This window comes from Carcharodon carcharias, chromosome 18, assembly GCF_017639515.1.
Source record: "Carcharodon carcharias isolate sCarCar2 chromosome 18, sCarCar2.pri, whole genome shotgun sequence".
Lineage (NCBI taxonomy): Eukaryota > Metazoa > Chordata > Chondrichthyes > Lamniformes > Lamnidae > Carcharodon > Carcharodon carcharias.
The window spans coordinates 82,073,605-82,091,801 of NC_054484.1; the positions used below are offsets into that span (position 1 = coordinate 82,073,605).

The following is an 18,197-nucleotide window of genomic DNA, read 5'->3' on the forward strand; positions in this document are numbered from 1 at the left end:
AAAATCTATGTAGACAACATCCACTGCACTACCCTCATCAATCCTCCTTGTTACTTCCTCAAAAAATTTGATTAAATTAGTAAGACATGACCTTCCCCTAACAAAACCATGCCGACTATCCCTGATTAATCCGTTCGTTTCTAAGTGACAGTTTATCCTGTCTCTCAGAATTGCTTCTAATAATTTGCCCACCAACAAAGTCAGACTGACTGGCCCATAATTGTTTGGCCTATCCCTTGCACTCTTTTTAAATAATGGTACAACATCCACAGACTTCTGATACTCTGGTACCTCGTCTGTATCTAGTGAGGATTGGAAAATGATTCTCAAAGCATTCGCTATTTCCTCCCTAACTTCCTTTAACAGCCTGGGATAGAATCCGTCTGGCCCTGGTGATTTATCCACCTTTAGTCCCTCCAGTACATCATGTCTCACTGTGCTTATTGTATCTAATATTTCACACTCCTCCTCTTTAACTAGAATGTCTGCATCATCCCACTCCTTGGTGAAGACAGAGACAAAGTACTCATTGAGAATCCTGCCCATATCTTTAGCATCAATGCACAAATTGCCATGTGCATCTCTGATAGGCCCTACCCTTTCCTTAGTTATTCTCTTGCTCTTAATGTACTGGTAAAACATCTTTGGGTTTTCTTTGATTTTACCTGCCAATATTTTTTTCATATCCTTTCTTTACTTTCTTAATTACCTTTTTTACTTCACCCCTGTACTTTCTATATTCAGCTTTATTATTAAATAATATTAAACAATATTAAGCTTTTTGTGACTGTCATAAGCTTTCTTTTTCTGCTTTATCTTACCTTGTATGCTTCTAGATAACCAGGGGGCTCTAGATTTGGCAGTAGCACCATTTTTCTTTGTGTGAACATGTCTACACTGTGCCCGTAGAATCTAGTATTTGAATGTCTCTCACTGATCTGTCACTGATTTCCCTTCAAGTTGTTGTAACCAGTCCACTTTCGCCAGATCATCTCAGCTTCGTAAAATTTGTCTTTCCCAATTTAGAACTTTTATTCCTGTTCTATTTTTTTATCATTTTCCATACTTATGTTAAATCTAACTGTGTTATGGTCACTACCTCCAAAATGGTCACCCACTGCTACTTTATGCACTTACCCAACTTCATTTCCTCAGACTAAATCTAGAATTGCTTGTTATGTGCTGACTATAAAGAACAGCCCCAGCCTGCCTAGTCTTTCCTTATAGTTGCAATTTTCAAGTTCTGGCAACATCCTCGTAAATCTCCTTTGTATCCTCGCTAAGAAAATTACATCCTTTCTGTAATGAAGTGACCAGAACTGCAAACAGCATTCAAGTTGTGGCCTAACTGATGTTTTATATAGTTCAGGCAAAACCTCCCTACTCTTATATTTTATCCCACAGCTAATAAGGAATAGGGTTCCATAAGCCTGCTTAGCCACCCGATCAACCTGTCCTGCTACCTTCAAGGATCTGTAGATATTCGCTCCAAGGTCTTTCACTTCTTCCATACCTTGTAATATTCTCCGATTTATTTTGTAATCCTTCACTTGTTTGACCTCCCCAAATGCACCACCTCACCCTTCTCCAGGTTGAATTCCATTTGCAACTTTTCTGCCCATCTGACCAGCCCATTGATATCTTTCTGCGGTGTACAACTATCCTCCTCACTATCAACCACCCAGCCAATTTTTGTTGGAAGAATGTCTGCTATCAAAACTTTGCCAGTGGTTCCTTTAGCTGATGAGGTGACACTCAGCTCGTGGAACCCGGTGTGATTTTCTTTCACTCCCTGTGTGAAGATGCTACAGTTTGGCCTGGCGCCTCTCTGCTCAGCCTAGTCCTGAATGCCAACCGAGTGATCTGTAAGCTGGCTCTCTGGGACCAGATTCCCAAAAACAACTTTCGTCTACAGATTACATGGCATCAGTGTGTTAACCCCAGCTGAAAATTTTGTGCATCTTGCAGGATTATTTCATACTTTTTAATATTTCATACTTTGGATTTTTCTTGGGACATATTATTTGATTCCATTTAAATTATGAATTTGTTGATGTTATTGTGTTACACCTCTTCCATTGCAATCAATGAGTTGAAATTCTGTTTGTTTTAGACATTTGAGTTGCTGGGCTCTGCAAGTTCCTCGACCCCAAAGGCAGTTACTGGTATAAAAGAAATCAAAGGCCAGACTTTACAGGCCATAGCCACTGTTCAAATTGGTGACAAAGAAATGGCCTTTCAGGTAATGAATTCTCTTTCAGTGATGGTAATATGGCATTTAAACATTGAATCTTCAAAAATTATTTTTGACCCTTTCGCTGGCTCCTCATGTTTGTGGAAGAATTTGTTACAGCCAGCTGTCTTCAATTCTTTGGTATTTTTTGTATTTAGATTCTTTTTTTGCCAGACATTTTTGATAATAGCAATTGTGTTTTAGCTTTATTGAACAGCCCTGCTTTTTCAACTTAGAATATAGAAGAAAGAACACACCTCAGAGATGTCATATTAATATGCCAGAGAGCATCTATCTTAGACAAATAAATATATGTTTGATTCCTTCTGGAGGCATTCTGTTTGAATGTCTGTGTAGCTCCGTATTGATGTAAAGGTGAGGCTTGTTTATCAGGCAGAGCGATTGTATGGCAATGACTTTTTAATTTTACAGCACCATTTATTTTTACAAGAAGGGAATCTGTTATCCTGGCTGCTGCCAAAGGTCAATAACAAAAGAATGAGTTTTAAATTTGCATGACTAGATATTAACAGGGAATCAAATACCAAGTCAAAGACTAAACCAGCAAATCACTTCTTATTCCATTCTTAAATTGTGAGTTACTCTTAATGAGCTTGTCTCAGTTGTTGCTCTGCAAGGAGCAGCCTGATTTGACTGCAGTGGACCTGTGAAACCGGTCTGTTAATAGATTAATGGTATGTATGCAGTTATGTGCAATATCATCCTTTAAATCCTCCATGGTTGGATGATTGTGTAGGTTAATGCACTGATCTTGCAGTCCCAGTAGGAGGACGCACTTACAGGAAGTGTGTTTGCAGAATCAGGTTATCCTATTACAACACTGACTCTAGCGCCTACTTCCTTTGGGCACAGCACCTGACTGAGAGTGCAGGAAATTTGCCCTCGTTTGTTGAGCAGCATGCAAAGTAATCTTAATTCAGTGAAATTTGCTTTGCTATAAATAAGTAAGATGGACTACATTATTTCAATTTTCTGTTCGGTTCAGGAACACAAGCCTCACCCTTGATTTGTAATGTCTCATCAGTTACCAGCAATTCAAATCTTGCTCCATGCTTGGCTAACATTGACAATTATTTTTGCTATTGAAGCCAATTGGAATAAATCGGTCACTGAAGCTTGAATATATATTTCAGTTTAATTTTTATATTCCATTCCAGTTTGTATTCCATTTTAATGCACTGTACCGAAGAACCATCTCATATGGATTAGGCACTGGCTATAAATTAAAAGTTTATCTGCTGTGTTTCTTGAAATATTTGACTATAATGAATTAAAGGTATTACCTCTGTGAAAAATTCCTTTTCGCGCAACTTGACCTTCTGTTAGGTTTTTGTCTCACTTGTGTCAACTTTTTCCCATTGTAGTTTCTCAGGATGCATCAACACTGTTCATTCATAGTACTTAAGGAATACTCTAACAGATTCTGCACACACTTTTTAAGATTTATTTGAAGTAAGGATAGAGGATACATTTCAAATTCCCAATTGTCAAAATTTATAATGAGCTTTTTTGTGTATTGAATGCAAGCTATCAATTTCACCTTGTAAGTATTGTTTTGCACTATATTAACTTTGCAAACTACAGTCAGCTCAGAGTATGAGTCTCTTACTTTATTGTAATCTAACTCACTTTGCAAAAAATGTCTTAAAGCAAAATGACGCAAATTATCATCTGTTTCGTGTTGATAGGTCAAAATTTGTAAATATTCTAATTAATGGGAATTGACAGAGAAATGGAGGCCTTCATTAAGCTTGATTTTCAGATCAAAAAATGAATCGAATTTTAAAAGCTCTAATTACTACTTTTGTTTTGTTGAGATGTTTTAATTTAGTTTATTTTCACGGAAGAGAGAGATAGAATGACTGTGAGAGGCAGACAGACAAAGATGCATATTTACAGAGATATCCTTAGAATGTCACAAACTGCTGCAATTGGACATGGAATACCTCCCCATCCTCCAACCAATGCTGCTCAGCACATGTCCTGCTCCCCCCTCAATGTCGGCACACACCAGGTTGCCACCAGTAAATCAGACTTTAAATTCATCCCCCAGTTCTGCCAAGCCTCAGATTCCCCTTCTGCAATAATGTCCAGATCAAAGGTCTTAATCCATTTTGTGAATGTTTGGTTCCATTACAGTGATGTCAAATATCAGGACTCTCAGCCCACTTCTGTCAAACATCAGGGCCCATGTTATAGTGCTATCAAAGCAGAAACCTGTCTCTGAGTGCTGCTAAATCCCAATCCCCCCTTTCCAGCATAGGTATACTAGTTACAACAGTTGTTAAAACTTGCATATCATTTTTCTGTGTATCTCGGCCTTAAAATAGTAGGCAATAAAAATGGATAAATGCAGAGAATAATGGACAGTGTTCTGAAATTTAATCTCTAAAACACCAGTAAAAATCCGAGAATGCTGTTCAGTTAAATTAGAATTTGGCTTATTTGTAAATCACTAGCTCAGATGTTTTTCTTACATGGCCAAGGCAGCCCTATTGTTATAAAGCAACAAATGTTCACAGAATCACAGTGCAGAAGAGGCCCTTCAGCCCAACGAGTCTGCACCGACACGTGAGAAACACCTGACCTATCTACCTAATCCCATTTACCAGCACTTGGCCCATAGCCTTGAATGTTATGACGTGCCAAGTGCTCATCCAGGTATTTTTTAAAGGATGTGAGGCAACCCGCCTCCACCACCCTCCCAGGCAGTGCATTCCAGACCATCACCACCCTCTGGGTAAAAAAGTTTTTCCTCACATCCCCCCTAAACCTCCTGCCCCTCACCTTGAATTTATGCCCCCTTGTGACTGACCCTTCAACTAAGGGGAACAGCTGCTCCCTATCCACCCTGTCCATGCCCCTCATAATCTTGTACACCTCGATCAGGTCGCCCCCTCAGTCTTCTCTGCTCCAACGAAAACAACCCAAGTCTATCCAACCACTCTTCATAACTTAAATGTTTCATCCCAGCCAACATCCTGGTGAACCTCCTCTGCACCCACTCCAGTGCAGTCATATCGTTCCTATAATGTGGCGACCAGAACTGCACACACTACTTCAGCTGGTGGCCTCACCAAGGTTCTATACAATGCCAACATGACCTCCCTACTTTTGTAATCTATGCCTTGATTGATAAAGGCAAGTGTCCCATATTCCTTTTTCAACACCACACTAACATGCCCCTCTGCCTTCAGAGATCTATGGACACACATGCCAAGGTCCCTTTGTTCCTCAGAACTTCCAAGTGCCATGCTGTTCAGTGAATACTTCCTTGTCAAATTACTCCTTCCAAAGTGTATGCCCTCACAATTTTCAGGGTTAAATTCCATCTGCCACTTATCTGCCCATTTGACCATCCTGTCTATATCTTCCTGTAGCCCAAGATACTCAACCTCACTGTTAACCACCCAGCCAATCTTTGTGTCATCAGCAAAATTACTGATCCTACCCCCACATAGTCATCTATGTTGTTTATATAAATGACAATTAATAAGGGACCGAGCACAGATCCCTGCGGTATGCCACTGGACACTGGCTTCCAGTCACTAAAGCATCCTTCTTTCATCACCCTTTGCCTTCTACAACTAAGCCAATTTTTAATCCACCTTATCAAAATACCCTGTATCCCAAGTGCCATTGCCTTCTTTATAAGTCTCCCACGTGGGACCTTATCAAAGGCTTTGCTGAAATCCATATAAACTACATCAACTGCACTACCCTCATCTACACACCTGATCACCTCTTCAAAAAATTCAATCAAATTTGTTAGGCATGACCTCCCTCTGGCAAAGCCATGCTGACTATCCCTGATCAAACCTTGCCTCTCCAAGTGGAGATAGATACTCTCCTTCAGAAATTTCTCCAATAGTTTCCCTATCAACTGACGTGAGACTCACTGGCCTGTAGTTCCCTGGCTTATCTCTACAACCCTTCTTAAATAGCAGAACCACATTAGCTGTTCTCCAGTCCTTTGGCACCTCCCCCATGGCCAGAGAGGAATTAAAAATTTGGGTTAGAGCCCCTGCGATCTCCTCCCTTGCTTCCCTCAGCAGTCTGGGACACAAATCATCTGGACCTGGATATTTGTCCACTTTTAAGCCTGCCAACACCTTGTCACTCCCTATATCAATTTGCTTAAGAACCTTGCATTCTTTCTCCCCGAGTTCGATACCTTCATCCTCATTCTCTTGGGTGAAGACGGACGTGAAGTATTCATTCAAAACTCTAGTGATGTCCTCTGGCTCCACCCATAGATTGCCCCCTTGGTTCCTTATGGGCCCTACTCTTGCCCTGGTTATCCTCTTCCCATTGATATACATAAAATATCTTGGGATTTTCCCTACTTTACCAGCCAGAGCTTTCTCATATTCCCTCTTTCTTAAGCTCCATCCTGCACTTTCTATACTCCACTAATGCCTCCGCTGATTTGCTTCCCTTGTACCTAAAAGCCTCTCTTTACCTTCTCATCGTATCCTGAGTATCTCCGGTCATACATGGTTCTCTGGGCTTCTTACTCCTTCCTATCACCCTAGAGGAAACATGTTGAGCCTGTACCCTCCCCATTTCCCTTTTGAACACCCCCCATTGTTCCTCTGTAGATTTTCCCACAAGTAGCTGTTCCCAGTCTACCTTAGCCAGATCCTGCCTTATTTTACTAAAATCCACTCTCCCCCAATCCAAAACATTTTTTTGCAACTTGTCGATTTCTTTGTCCATGACAAACTTAAACTGTACCATGTTGTGGTCCCAACACTAAAATGCTCGCCCCCCCCACCACCTCAGCCTCCAGCTTCATTCCCCAGAATTAGATCCAGCACTGCACCATTCTTTTTTTGACACTGTACACATTGACCTAAAAAGTTCTCCCGTACACATTTCAAGAAATCCAAGCCCTTACCAATATGTCTATTCCAATTAATGTTGGGAAAGTTGAAATCACCTAATATATTTGTTATTGTTTTTACGCACCTCCACAAATTGTGCACATACTTGCTCCTTAATTTCCCGCTGACTATCTGGGGGTCTATGATAAACACCTAATAATGTGGTTGGCCCTTTTTTATTCCTAAGCTCTACCCATAAAGTTTCATTCGATGCCCCTTCCAAGATATCATCTCTCCTTACTGCGGTAACTGACTCCTTAACTAATAATGCAAAGCCTCCTCTTTTTTTTGCAGTACAAGCTGAGCAATGCTATGGGAGATCTTAATATAAAATCAAAGTATCTATGGCTTTAAAATGGGGATCTAAAAATGCCTGCAAGTATGGTCTAATTATCCCCTGCCTTCTAACCCCACATTGTTTTAACTTCCTGCATACACAACCAGAAGAGATCAACCAGTCAAAGGTTAAAATCCAACCTAATATACATATTGAAAGTGACATTTGTTTATCATTGGATTATTTGTTCCAAAAGTCATGTATTTTAGTTAGCTTTGGATGGAGTGTTTACATTTTATTTAGACACAACAGATTAGCAGTCTCAGCTCGACATGAAACGGAACCAAGCTTAGATCAGCTCCAGAGATCAGGCAAATAGAAGGTTTCATGTACAGTAAAGTTTCGACTGAAAGAACCCAATTAATCCTATATTTGTTGCTTAGGAGCCTCTCCAGACCAGGCAATGCACACTTCATGACTTCTGTCACTACCTTATAGGTAGGGCGTTATTGAATGAGAAGACATATTTGTGGGTGAGAGGAAGGAAAGAGAGATCATAAAGCTTCTCCGCTTTTGCCGCTGGTTTGAGCAGTCTACGAGATTGATTTCTTAATCATAGCCCATTGTTCCAGGTCAACAACTTTGGAGCCACCAGTAATGTCTACATAATTATCCAGTTGTGAGTTGTAGGAGTTGAGCTTTGTCAACTTCAGCAGCCTCATCAGAGCAGAGGAGCTAAAATCTGACATGGTCCTGTGGGAACTTACGTTGTGAAATTGTGTAACCCCAGCCAATTAATTTCTCCTTAGTTCCATGATGGTTTTATTTGAAAATGCTGCTAGCAACATCCCAATCCTTGGGCCCTCAAATGATGTTGTGGATGCTTGCTGTTCTGTTTACGGCAACTTTCTTCCTCTGCTTTCTTTTTTAGCAGAAGTATCAATAGGTAAAAGCTCAACCAAAACAGCAGTGAGAAGAGTTTCAATGAAACATAGAGTGTTTGTATGGTAGTGTCCCATGTCGTAATCTCAAACCTAGGATATTTACTTGACATTGTACTGTACAATCTTTACAATTATGTTCTTAAGTTTTTGTAGTGGCCTAGGTCAGTGCGCCATTTTCAAGCAACATCCCATGCAGGTAATGGTTGTAGGTTGTGAAATGTGACAGCCTTCTTGGCAACACGTTGGAATGAGATAAAGCCTCCTACCCTTTCCTGATTGAAGATAAAAAGCTAACTGAGTTTATTATTCGAATAGCACCAACAGTTTCATATATACATACATATGTAAATATGCACAGACAAAATTACAGCTAAATGGACTGCAGAGCTGCATGAACAATGTTATGAGGTAATGGAATGACTTAAAACCTTAGAAGTCTAATATTAAAGATTGAAGTAGGTGTTTCGATGTTGCTGAAGGTAAAGAGGATCTATTTTTAAATCTGTGAATTTTATAGATTCCAGTTGGAACAAGACCGTTAAAGTTTCACAATAGGACACCAAAATTCATCCGAACATCCAGTCATGACAGGCTCCTGGCAGAGATAATGCAGTCGCACATGGTAAAGGACATATGTCTAATTGGTGGAAAGGTAAAATGAAAGCAGGTTGCATTGCAAAGCTCCTGATGGCACCAATTTTAGCTGTTTTATATGATTCATTTAAAATATCTATCAATTCTATCATGTAGGGTTGTGGCAAAACTGTGATTGCTAAGGAATTTGCTGACCTGCTGGCTTATAGAATTGAACCCATCACACTGTATCAGGTAATCTTGTACTTGCATTAAACTAAATGTCTGTTTTGATAATATTAAGCAGTGAAAACAAGAAAGAAAAGAGTAAAAGATAATGCTTAACAAACCAGTGTAGCAGTAAATTTGAGAAATGACATTGGCTAAAATGTAAGGAGCATGGAACACTTAAGATTTATGGTTGTTGACTTGGCATTTGTTGTCCATCCCTAATTGCACTTGAGAAGGTGGATGAGATATTGTTCTTAGTTGTGCAGTGTTGAAACCAGAGGTATAAAGTTGGTAAGCCTTATACCAGTAATTTGCAGTTCTCAAAAAGAGAACCTTGTAATGACCTCTGACTGCAGTACCTGGGGTGATAGCTGTAAGAGATTCACTTAATGAAGAAAGAAAAGACAGACTTGCATTTGTATAGGGCCTTTGTGACTGCAGGGTGTCCCAAACTGCTTTTACAGCCAATGAAGTATCAGTGTACCAATAAAGCACCAATTTGGACATAGCATGGTCCCACAAACAACAATATGATAATGAGCAGATCATCTATTTAGTGATGTTGAATGAGGGATAAAGATTGGCCAGGACACTAAAGCAAAGTCCCCTGGTCTTCCTTGAAATACTGCCATGGGATTTTTTACATGCAGCTGAGTGAGCAGATGGGCCTCGGTTTAATGTCTTGGAAGTTCCCCTCCAAGCCACTCACCACCCTGACTAGGAAATATATTAACAAAAAAACTGCAGATGCTGGAAATCCAAAACAAAAACAGAATTACCTGGAAAAACTCAGCAGGTCTGGCAGCATCGGCGGAGAAGAAAAGAGTTGACGTTTCGAGTCCTCATGACCCTTCGACAGAACTTGAGTGAATCCAAGAAAGGGGTGAAATATAAGCTGGTTTAAAGTGTGTTGGGTGGGGGGAGAGAAGTGGAGGGGGTTGGTGTGGTTGTAGGGACAAACAAGCAGTGATAGAAGCAGATCATCAAAAGATGTCACAGACAACAGAACAAAAGAACACATAGGTGTTAAAGTTGGTGATATTATCTAAACGAATGTGCTAATTAAGAATGGATGGTAGGGCACTCAAGGTATAGCTCTAGTGGGGGTGGGGGGAGCATAAAAGATTTAAAAATATTTTAAAATAATGGAAATAGGTGGGAAAAGAAAAATCTATATAATTTATTCGAAAAAACAAAAGGAAGGGGGAAGAAACAGAAAGGGGGTGGGGATGGAGGAGGGAGCTCAAGACCTAAAGTTGTTGAATTCAATATTCTGTATTCAATAGGCTGTAAAGTGCCTAGTCGGAAGATGAGGTGTTGTTCCTCCAGTTTGCGTTGGGCTTCACTGGAACAATGCAGTAAGCCAAGGACAGACATGTGGGCGAGAGAGCAGGATGGAGTGTTGAAATGGCAAGCGACAGGGAGGTTTGGGTCATTCTTGTGGACAGACCGCAGGTGTTCTGCAAAGCGGTCGCCCAGTTTACGTTTGGTCTCTCCAATGTAGAGGAGACCACATTGGGAGCAACGAATGCAGTAGACTAAGTTGGGGGAAATGCAAGTGAAATGCTGCTTCACTTGAAAGGAGTGTTTGGGCCCTTGGACGGTGAGGAGAGAGGAAGTGAAGGGGCAGGTGTTACATCTTTTGCGTGGGCATGGGGTGGTGCCATAAGAGGGGTTTGAGGAGTAGGGGTTGATGGAAATATATTGCCGTTCCTTCACTGTTGCTGGGTCAAAATCTGGAACTTCCTCCCTAACATGTACCTACACCACATGGACTGCAACAGTTCAAGAAGGCAGATCACCACCACTTAGGCCAATTAAGGATGGGCAATAAAAGCTGCCGGAGCCAGCAATGCCCATATCCCATGAACGGATATATAAAAAAAGTCTCATCTGAAAGATGCTACCTTTGACAGGGCAGCACTCCCTCAGTACTGCACTGGCGTGTCAGCTTGGATTACGCACTCCAGTCTCTGAAGGTGGGAGAGGGACTTGAATCCATAGCTTTTTAGCTCACAGGTGAGAATGTCAGCATTGAGCCACAGCTGATACATATGTGAAAAAAAGTCAGGATTAATGGTCATAATAAAAAAGGGAAAGTGAATGAAGTGAATGACATTGCACTGGGGCTAAGACTGGTATAGCCATGGAAAGATGGCTCGTTAAATGAGCCATTGTATTAAAGGAATATTTTTTCTACTGTTATGAAGATATGCAGAGGAAAGACATGATGTGAGCATCCAAGAGGATGTTAATGGGGCCGAAGGCGAGGATGAACATAAAATAGCTAGCCCATCACTTCCTCCAGCTTTACACTCGGGAAGACTGGAACAGGATACTTGATGTTCTGCATACTTGTGATAATCTGAATTAGGATCAGTAACTTCAATATTAATGTCAGATGGAGGGGATGGAGAGGCGAAAATGATTCAAAACAAATATATTAGGTATTTATCCTATTGCTTTAAGACAGAGGGGAGTTGAGAGGTGCTGATGACATGGTCAATGTAAGATGGAACATTCCCACCAGATTGGAAACCGGCTATCATGGTATTGGCATTCAAAAAAGGTGGTAGAGCAGACTTATGGGGTAAAATAAGGAAATCAACTGAGTCCCCGTAGAGAACGATAACTTTTAAAAATAGATTCTAGCTTCCAGTTACTATCTGAAAGAATGACATGACAAGATTTCACATTTTAAAATTTTACTGTAACAAATGATTAAAAAAAGCACTATTGGCTAAACCCAATTTTTTGTATGCAATTTATACTTTAAACTACAGAAAGTAATGCCCCCCTTATTTTTAACCCAACTGAAAAAACACTCCACAGGTATACTTCATGCTGTCCTTTGTGTAGATGTTCAGTTTTCCCAGAATCAATCCAAAGTGATTCTTAAACTGAGAGTTTATTCCTGTTCTTTTCCCAATCTGGTAACCTGGAATCTTAGAACTGGCTTTCACGGTGAGGTTTCCTTTCCTCAGATATCTTCCTCTAGCCCAAGCTAGGTGATTCTTCCAGCCTCTTTTAACTCGCCATAAGTTTGGTTTTTCCAATCTGAGAATGAGTTTTTATCCGCGTCATAGAGAACTACAGAGTTTTTTTTGCCTCTAAGCTACTCCCTCTCTCCTAGATCTGGTTAGACTCCTGAGATATTTAGTGATATTCTAGGAAAGGCTGTAACCTGGTCTTTACAATGGCTTCCTCTGCATCTTTCTCCATGGCAATGTGAATCACATGGGCCTTGTATCTAGTTAGATATGCTAATTAGCTATCCTTACGAGCCTAATTCTCTTCCATGTTGGAAATAAATGGACAGTTTAAAGCACAACTGTTTATAGTCCAGCATTCTCAACACTTTTCTGGGACTTTGGAGACTCTCCATTGCTAACATGCAGATTGCAGCCATTATCTCCAGCACAAATACCTTGCACCTACTTTTCAGTAAAACAATCTGAGCCTTCCTTTGGCCTCTAACAATCAAAGCACCCAGGCTTACTGTCAGGCAGATTTCAGAACAGGTCAAAGGCCTCTCTTCGCTCTACCTTAAATTTAAAGACACAACCCAAAAACATAACAATCTTATAAACCCCATAATTAGAACAGTTTTATATGTGTGATAATAATTGAATAAATGGCAGTCAGTAGAAATACAGAAGGGGAAAGACCTGCCTAATGAATCTGCTTGGTTAGTTTTGAGTGGACAGTGGAAGGTCTTGTGCCGTGGTCTACGTAGATTCAAAAAAAAAATTGCCTCTTAAACCTTAGGTTAGTGGGATTCAGTGTAAGACCTGGGAATGGTTAAGAAACATGCTGAAGGGAAGGAACTAGCAGAATTTGTTTGCAGAGTAGTATTGGGTCATGGGAAGAGTTCTGTAACTAAGCCGTCCATGCTAGAAAATCTCCAGTTTGGTTACTGAGCTGTGCTGAAATAACTGTTAGTTAACTAAGTTAACTAAAGAGGGAAAAGTCAGACAGCATTCGCATTCCTGTTTGTCATTCAATGATTCCAGAGAAAAATATGTGGACACTGGTGGAGGGCACGTTCTGACTCTGTTCTGATGCCATCTGTGGTCGAATGACTCAGTATCTGGGCTCAGACATGAAGAAAGGGCATTTGAGTCAGGTACTGATGGACACCAAACTTGATAATTGTATCAATCGAAGTTAAGTACAGATGGAAGGCGTTAATTGGATGGTTACTTGAGTGTATACAGTGTAAAGAGATGATAACTGACATGAGTTCAATGGAGTCAGGAGATATATAATTGCAATGCTTCACTCTGAATAAATCTATTCCAAGTAAAGGCCCACTTTGGATTCTTCCTTCACCAACTGGCTATCAGGAATATAACACCTGTGGAACCTGATGCCTGTGGAATTGTATTCCAGCAGCAGGCAATGCCCTCAGGGACGAGATGGGGAGAGAGCAAAATATCCATGAACAAGAAATGAGGAAACAATAAATAGGATGGAATGACAAAGTGCAGAATAATCATACTTTGACCAGTTGAATTTTTAGCAAAGCTTTCAGTCAGCCTTTAATCCAACAGCAGTTTAAAGCTAACCAGACTCATTATATTGATCCATTAGATATTGCTTATTGGATATACAAATAGCTGAAATAATGGCCTGGATCTTTCTGTCAGTAGTGAGGTTGTGGCTTACAACACAACTTACTTATGCATGACTGCACAAAAAAATCAGAATTGAACAGGTTTGTAATTTGCATGGAAAACTCTATGAATTAATAGCCCCTGCCACTTCAAGAATAAGAACTTAATTTAATTTCTGAATAGCATAAGCAAGCTTGAGGAAGATGCAGTGCTGTTGCACTCCTAAATAGCAGCAAAGTACTCAGCATTTGCCACTATTGGGGGAACAAGATCTCAGAATCATACAGTGCAGAACAGGCCCTTCGGCCCATTGAGTCTGCACCGACATGTTAGAAACACCTGACCTATCTACCTAATCCCATTTACCAGCACTTGGCCCACAGCCTTCAATGTTATGACATGCCAAGTGCTCATCCAGGTACTTTTTAAAGGATGTGAGGCAACCCGCCTCCACCACCTTCCCAGGCAGCGCATTCCAGATTGTCACCACCCTCTGGGTAAAAAAGTTTTTCCTCATATCTCCCCAAACCACCTTAAACCACCTAAACCACTTTGAACTTGTGACCCCTCGTGACTGACCCTTCAACTAAGGGGAACAGCTGCTCCCTGGCCACCCTGTCCGTACCTCTCATAATCTTGTACACCTCAATCAGGTCGCCCCTCAATCTTCTCTGCTCCAATGAAAACAACACAAGTCTATCCAACCTCTCTTCATAACTTAAATGTTTCATCCCAGGCAACATCCTGGTGAATCTTCTCTGCACCCCCTTCAGTGCAATCACATCCTTCCTATAATGTGGCGACCAGAACCACGCACAGTACTCCAGCTGTGGCCTCACCAAGGTTCTATACAACTCCAACATGACCTCCCTACTTTTGTAATCTATGCCTGGATTGATAAAGGCAAGTGTCCCAAATGCTTTTTTCACCACCCCACTAACATGCCCCTGCACCTTCAGAGATCTATGGACACACACTCTAAGGTTCCTTTGTTCCTCAGCACTTCTTAGTGTCATGCCGTTCATTGAATACTTCTTGTCAAATTACTCCTTCCAAAGTGTATCACCTCACACTTTTCAGTGTTAAATTCCATCTGCCACTTATCTGCCCATTTGACCATCCCGTCTATATCTTCCTGTATCCCAAGGCACTCAACCTCACTGTTAACCACCCAGCCAATCTTTGTGTCATCCATGAACTTACTAATCCTCCCCCCCTGCATAGTCATCTATGTCATTTATATAAATGACAATTAGGGGACCGAGCACAGATCCCTGTGGTACGTTACTGGACACTGGCTTCCAGTCACTAAAGCATCCTTCTGTCATCACCCTCTGTCTCCTACAACTAAGCCAATTTTGAATCCATCTTATCAAATTACTCTGTACCCCATGTGCATTTGCCTTCTTTATAAGTCTCCCATGTGGGACGTTGTCAAAGGCTTTGCTGAAATCCATATAAACTACACCAACTGCACTATCTTCATCTACACACCTGATCATCTCCTCAAAAAATTTAATCAAATTTGTTAGGCATGACCTCCCTCTGACAAAGCCATGCTGACTATCCCTGATCAAACCTTGCCTCTCCAAGTGGAGATAGATTCTCTCCTTCAGAATTTTCTCCAAAGTTTCCCTACCACTGACGTGGGACTCACTGGCCTGTAGTTCCCTGGCTTAACTCTACAATCTTTCTTAAATAGCAGAACCATATTAGCTGTTCCCCAGTCCTCTTGCACCTCCCCTGTGGCCAGAGAGGAATTAAAAATTTGGGTCAGAGCTCCTGCGATCTCTTCCCTTGCCTCCCTCAGCAGTCTGGGACACAAATCATCTAGACCTGAAGATTTGTCCACTTTTAAGCCTTCTCATTCCTCTAATACCTTGTCACTTCCTATATCAGTTTGCTCAAGAGCCTCGCAGCCTCGCTCCCCGAGTTGTACCTCTGTAACATTGCCTGACTTTGCCTTTGTCTCATTTTGTCTGCTGCTGAAACCCTCATTCATGCCTTTGTTACCTAGAGGCTTGACGATCTGAACACACTCCTGGCTGACCTAACATGTTTCTACACTCCCTAAATTAAGATCATCCAAAACTCTGCTGCCCTTGTTTAACTCGCACCAAGTTCCATGGACATCACTGTGCTTGCTCACTTACATTGGCTTCTGGTCAAGCAACATCTTGATTTTAAAATTCTTATCCTTGTTATCATATCCTTCCACAGACTCACCCCTCCTTATCTCTGTAATCTCTTCCAACCCTACATCCCTCTGATATATCTTCTCCAATTTTGGCTTCTTGAGCATCCCTGATTTTAATTGCTTTCCCATTGGTGGCCATGCCTTTAGCTGCCTAGGCCCTAAGCTCTGGAATTCCTTCCTTACACCTCTCTACCTCACTTTTCTCTTTGAACCTACCCCTTTGAACAATTTTTTGTCATCTGACCTAATCTCTCCTAATGTGGCTCAGTGTCAAACTTAGTTTTATAATGCTCCTGTGAAGTGCTTTGGATATTTCATTAAGTTAAAGGTGCTACATAAATTTAGGTTTTGTTTCACGAGTAAAGGGAACATTCCATTCTTCATTTATATGATGAGAACCACTGATAAATCTGCAAAAGGTTATCAGTATACTTCTAGCGGAATTGAGCAAAATTAATACAGTATCATAGGTTACATAGCACTTAGGAGATGTGCTAGCCAATCTGTCTACACATTAGCACAGATCTTTTCTCAATATTCTGCCATTTATTGGATGTATCAGTAATGCTTCATCTTACTCAAGGGTACCTATTTAAAAGCTTTAGTCTGCAGCAGCCTGTAGGACCAACGTAATTTCTGTTGTCCTAAAAGTTGATAGATGAAAAGACTTTTAGATCCTATAATTGGGTGTTACTATCTACCTGTGTTATTTACTTAGCACATGGAGACTCAGCATATGATTCCACCCATCTTAGAGCAATGACATCCTCCGCTTGCACAGTGCTTAGCGCCACCAGAACATTCGGTTAGCAGCAATAATTTACCGAGGTGAGACATGGTTTGTATTTGATCAACAGACATGCTGCCATCACAAATGCTGGGCAGGTGGACATTTGAGGTACAAGCTCCCTGTCCAGTTTGAACATTTGAGAATTGCCTGAGTATGGCTTGGACAGCTGAATCCCAGTTGAAGAACTGTGGGATCAGGGGTGATATAGTGATTTATAGGATCTTCTACTATTCACTCTTGATACCTGTGAGTGAGCAAGGAAAAGTCAAAGGGATCGAGAAAGATAAACTAGATTGAACAGAACCATGCAGTTGCTAGCTAGACCAATGTACACTAGGGCTATCTGCACCTCGCTTGTCCTGCTTTCTACCCTTAATTAGCACATTCCTTCAACACCACCTTCAACACCTCTTTGTCCTTTTGTCTATGACATCTTTTGGCTATCTCCACCTATCACTGGCCCTCTATCCAGCTCTATTTGTCCCATCCCCCCTTAAGCCATCTTATATTTCACCTCTCTTCTATTTTTCCTTAGTTCTATTGAAGAGTCAAAACGTTAACTGTATTCCTCTCCTCAGATGCTGTCAGACCTGCTGAGTTTTTCCAGGCATTTTTATTTTTGTTTTTGTTTTGGATTTCCAGCATCCGCTGTTTTTTGCTTTTATCTTTTTTGCTCCAATCTGTTGACAATGTGATTTTGTCAAAGTCTGTCCACCAATTTTGCAGCGGGATCAGAATGATGAAGTTTAGTAGCTATGTGACAGCACCATGGGAGAGGAGTATGTTGCAATTTGCCTGCCTGTGTGTAGTACTGATACTGAGCATCCACCAGTTTATTGTGCAGTGAGCAAGCAAGTGAGCATAGACAGGCTGATGGAATGGGTGGACATGTGGCAGACGAAACTTAAGTGTGATGTGATTAATTTTGGTATGAAGAATGGGGAGAGGCAATATAAAATTAAGGGCACATTTCTAAATGGGGTATACAAACAGAAGAACCTAGGAGTTTATGTACATAAATCACTGAAGGTGACAGGCAGGTTGAGAGAGTAGCTAATAAAGCATACAGGATCCTGGGCTTTGTGAATAGGTGTACACAGTATACAAAAGCAAGGAATTTATGATAAACCTGTGTAGAACATTGGTTCAGCTTCAACTGTCGTATTGAGTCCAGTTCTGGGCACCACACTTTAGGAAGGATGTGAAGGCTTTAGAAAGGGTGCAGAAAAGATTGACAAGAATTGGATCTAGCGATGAGGAACTTCAGTTACGTGGATAGATGGAGAAGCTGGATCTGTTCCCATCAGAGAAGTGTAGTTTGAGAGGAGATTTAATAAAGGTTTTCAAAGTTGGTAAAGAGAAACTGTTTCCATAGTGGATGAAATGAAAACCGGACAATACCCATTTAAAGTGAGTGGCAAAAGAGTCA

General features: G+C 40.9%; 1 protein-coding gene across 3 annotated transcripts in view; it reads left to right on the top strand.

Annotated features, from left to right (window-relative positions):
- The window catches only part of vwa8 (von Willebrand factor A domain containing 8), a 474,906-nt gene that overhangs the window by 129,277 nt on the left and 327,432 nt on the right, over positions 1-18,197 (top strand). For all 3 annotated transcript variants that reach the window (XM_041211497.1, XM_041211500.1, XM_041211499.1), the window contains 3 exons: positions 2,114-2,242; positions 8,879-9,013; positions 9,112-9,189. In XM_041211497.1, the coding sequence (XP_041067431.1) occupies positions 2,114-2,242; positions 8,879-9,013; positions 9,112-9,189 (342 nt within the window). The remainder of the gene's footprint in view (positions 1-2,113; positions 2,243-8,878; positions 9,014-9,111; positions 9,190-18,197) is intronic.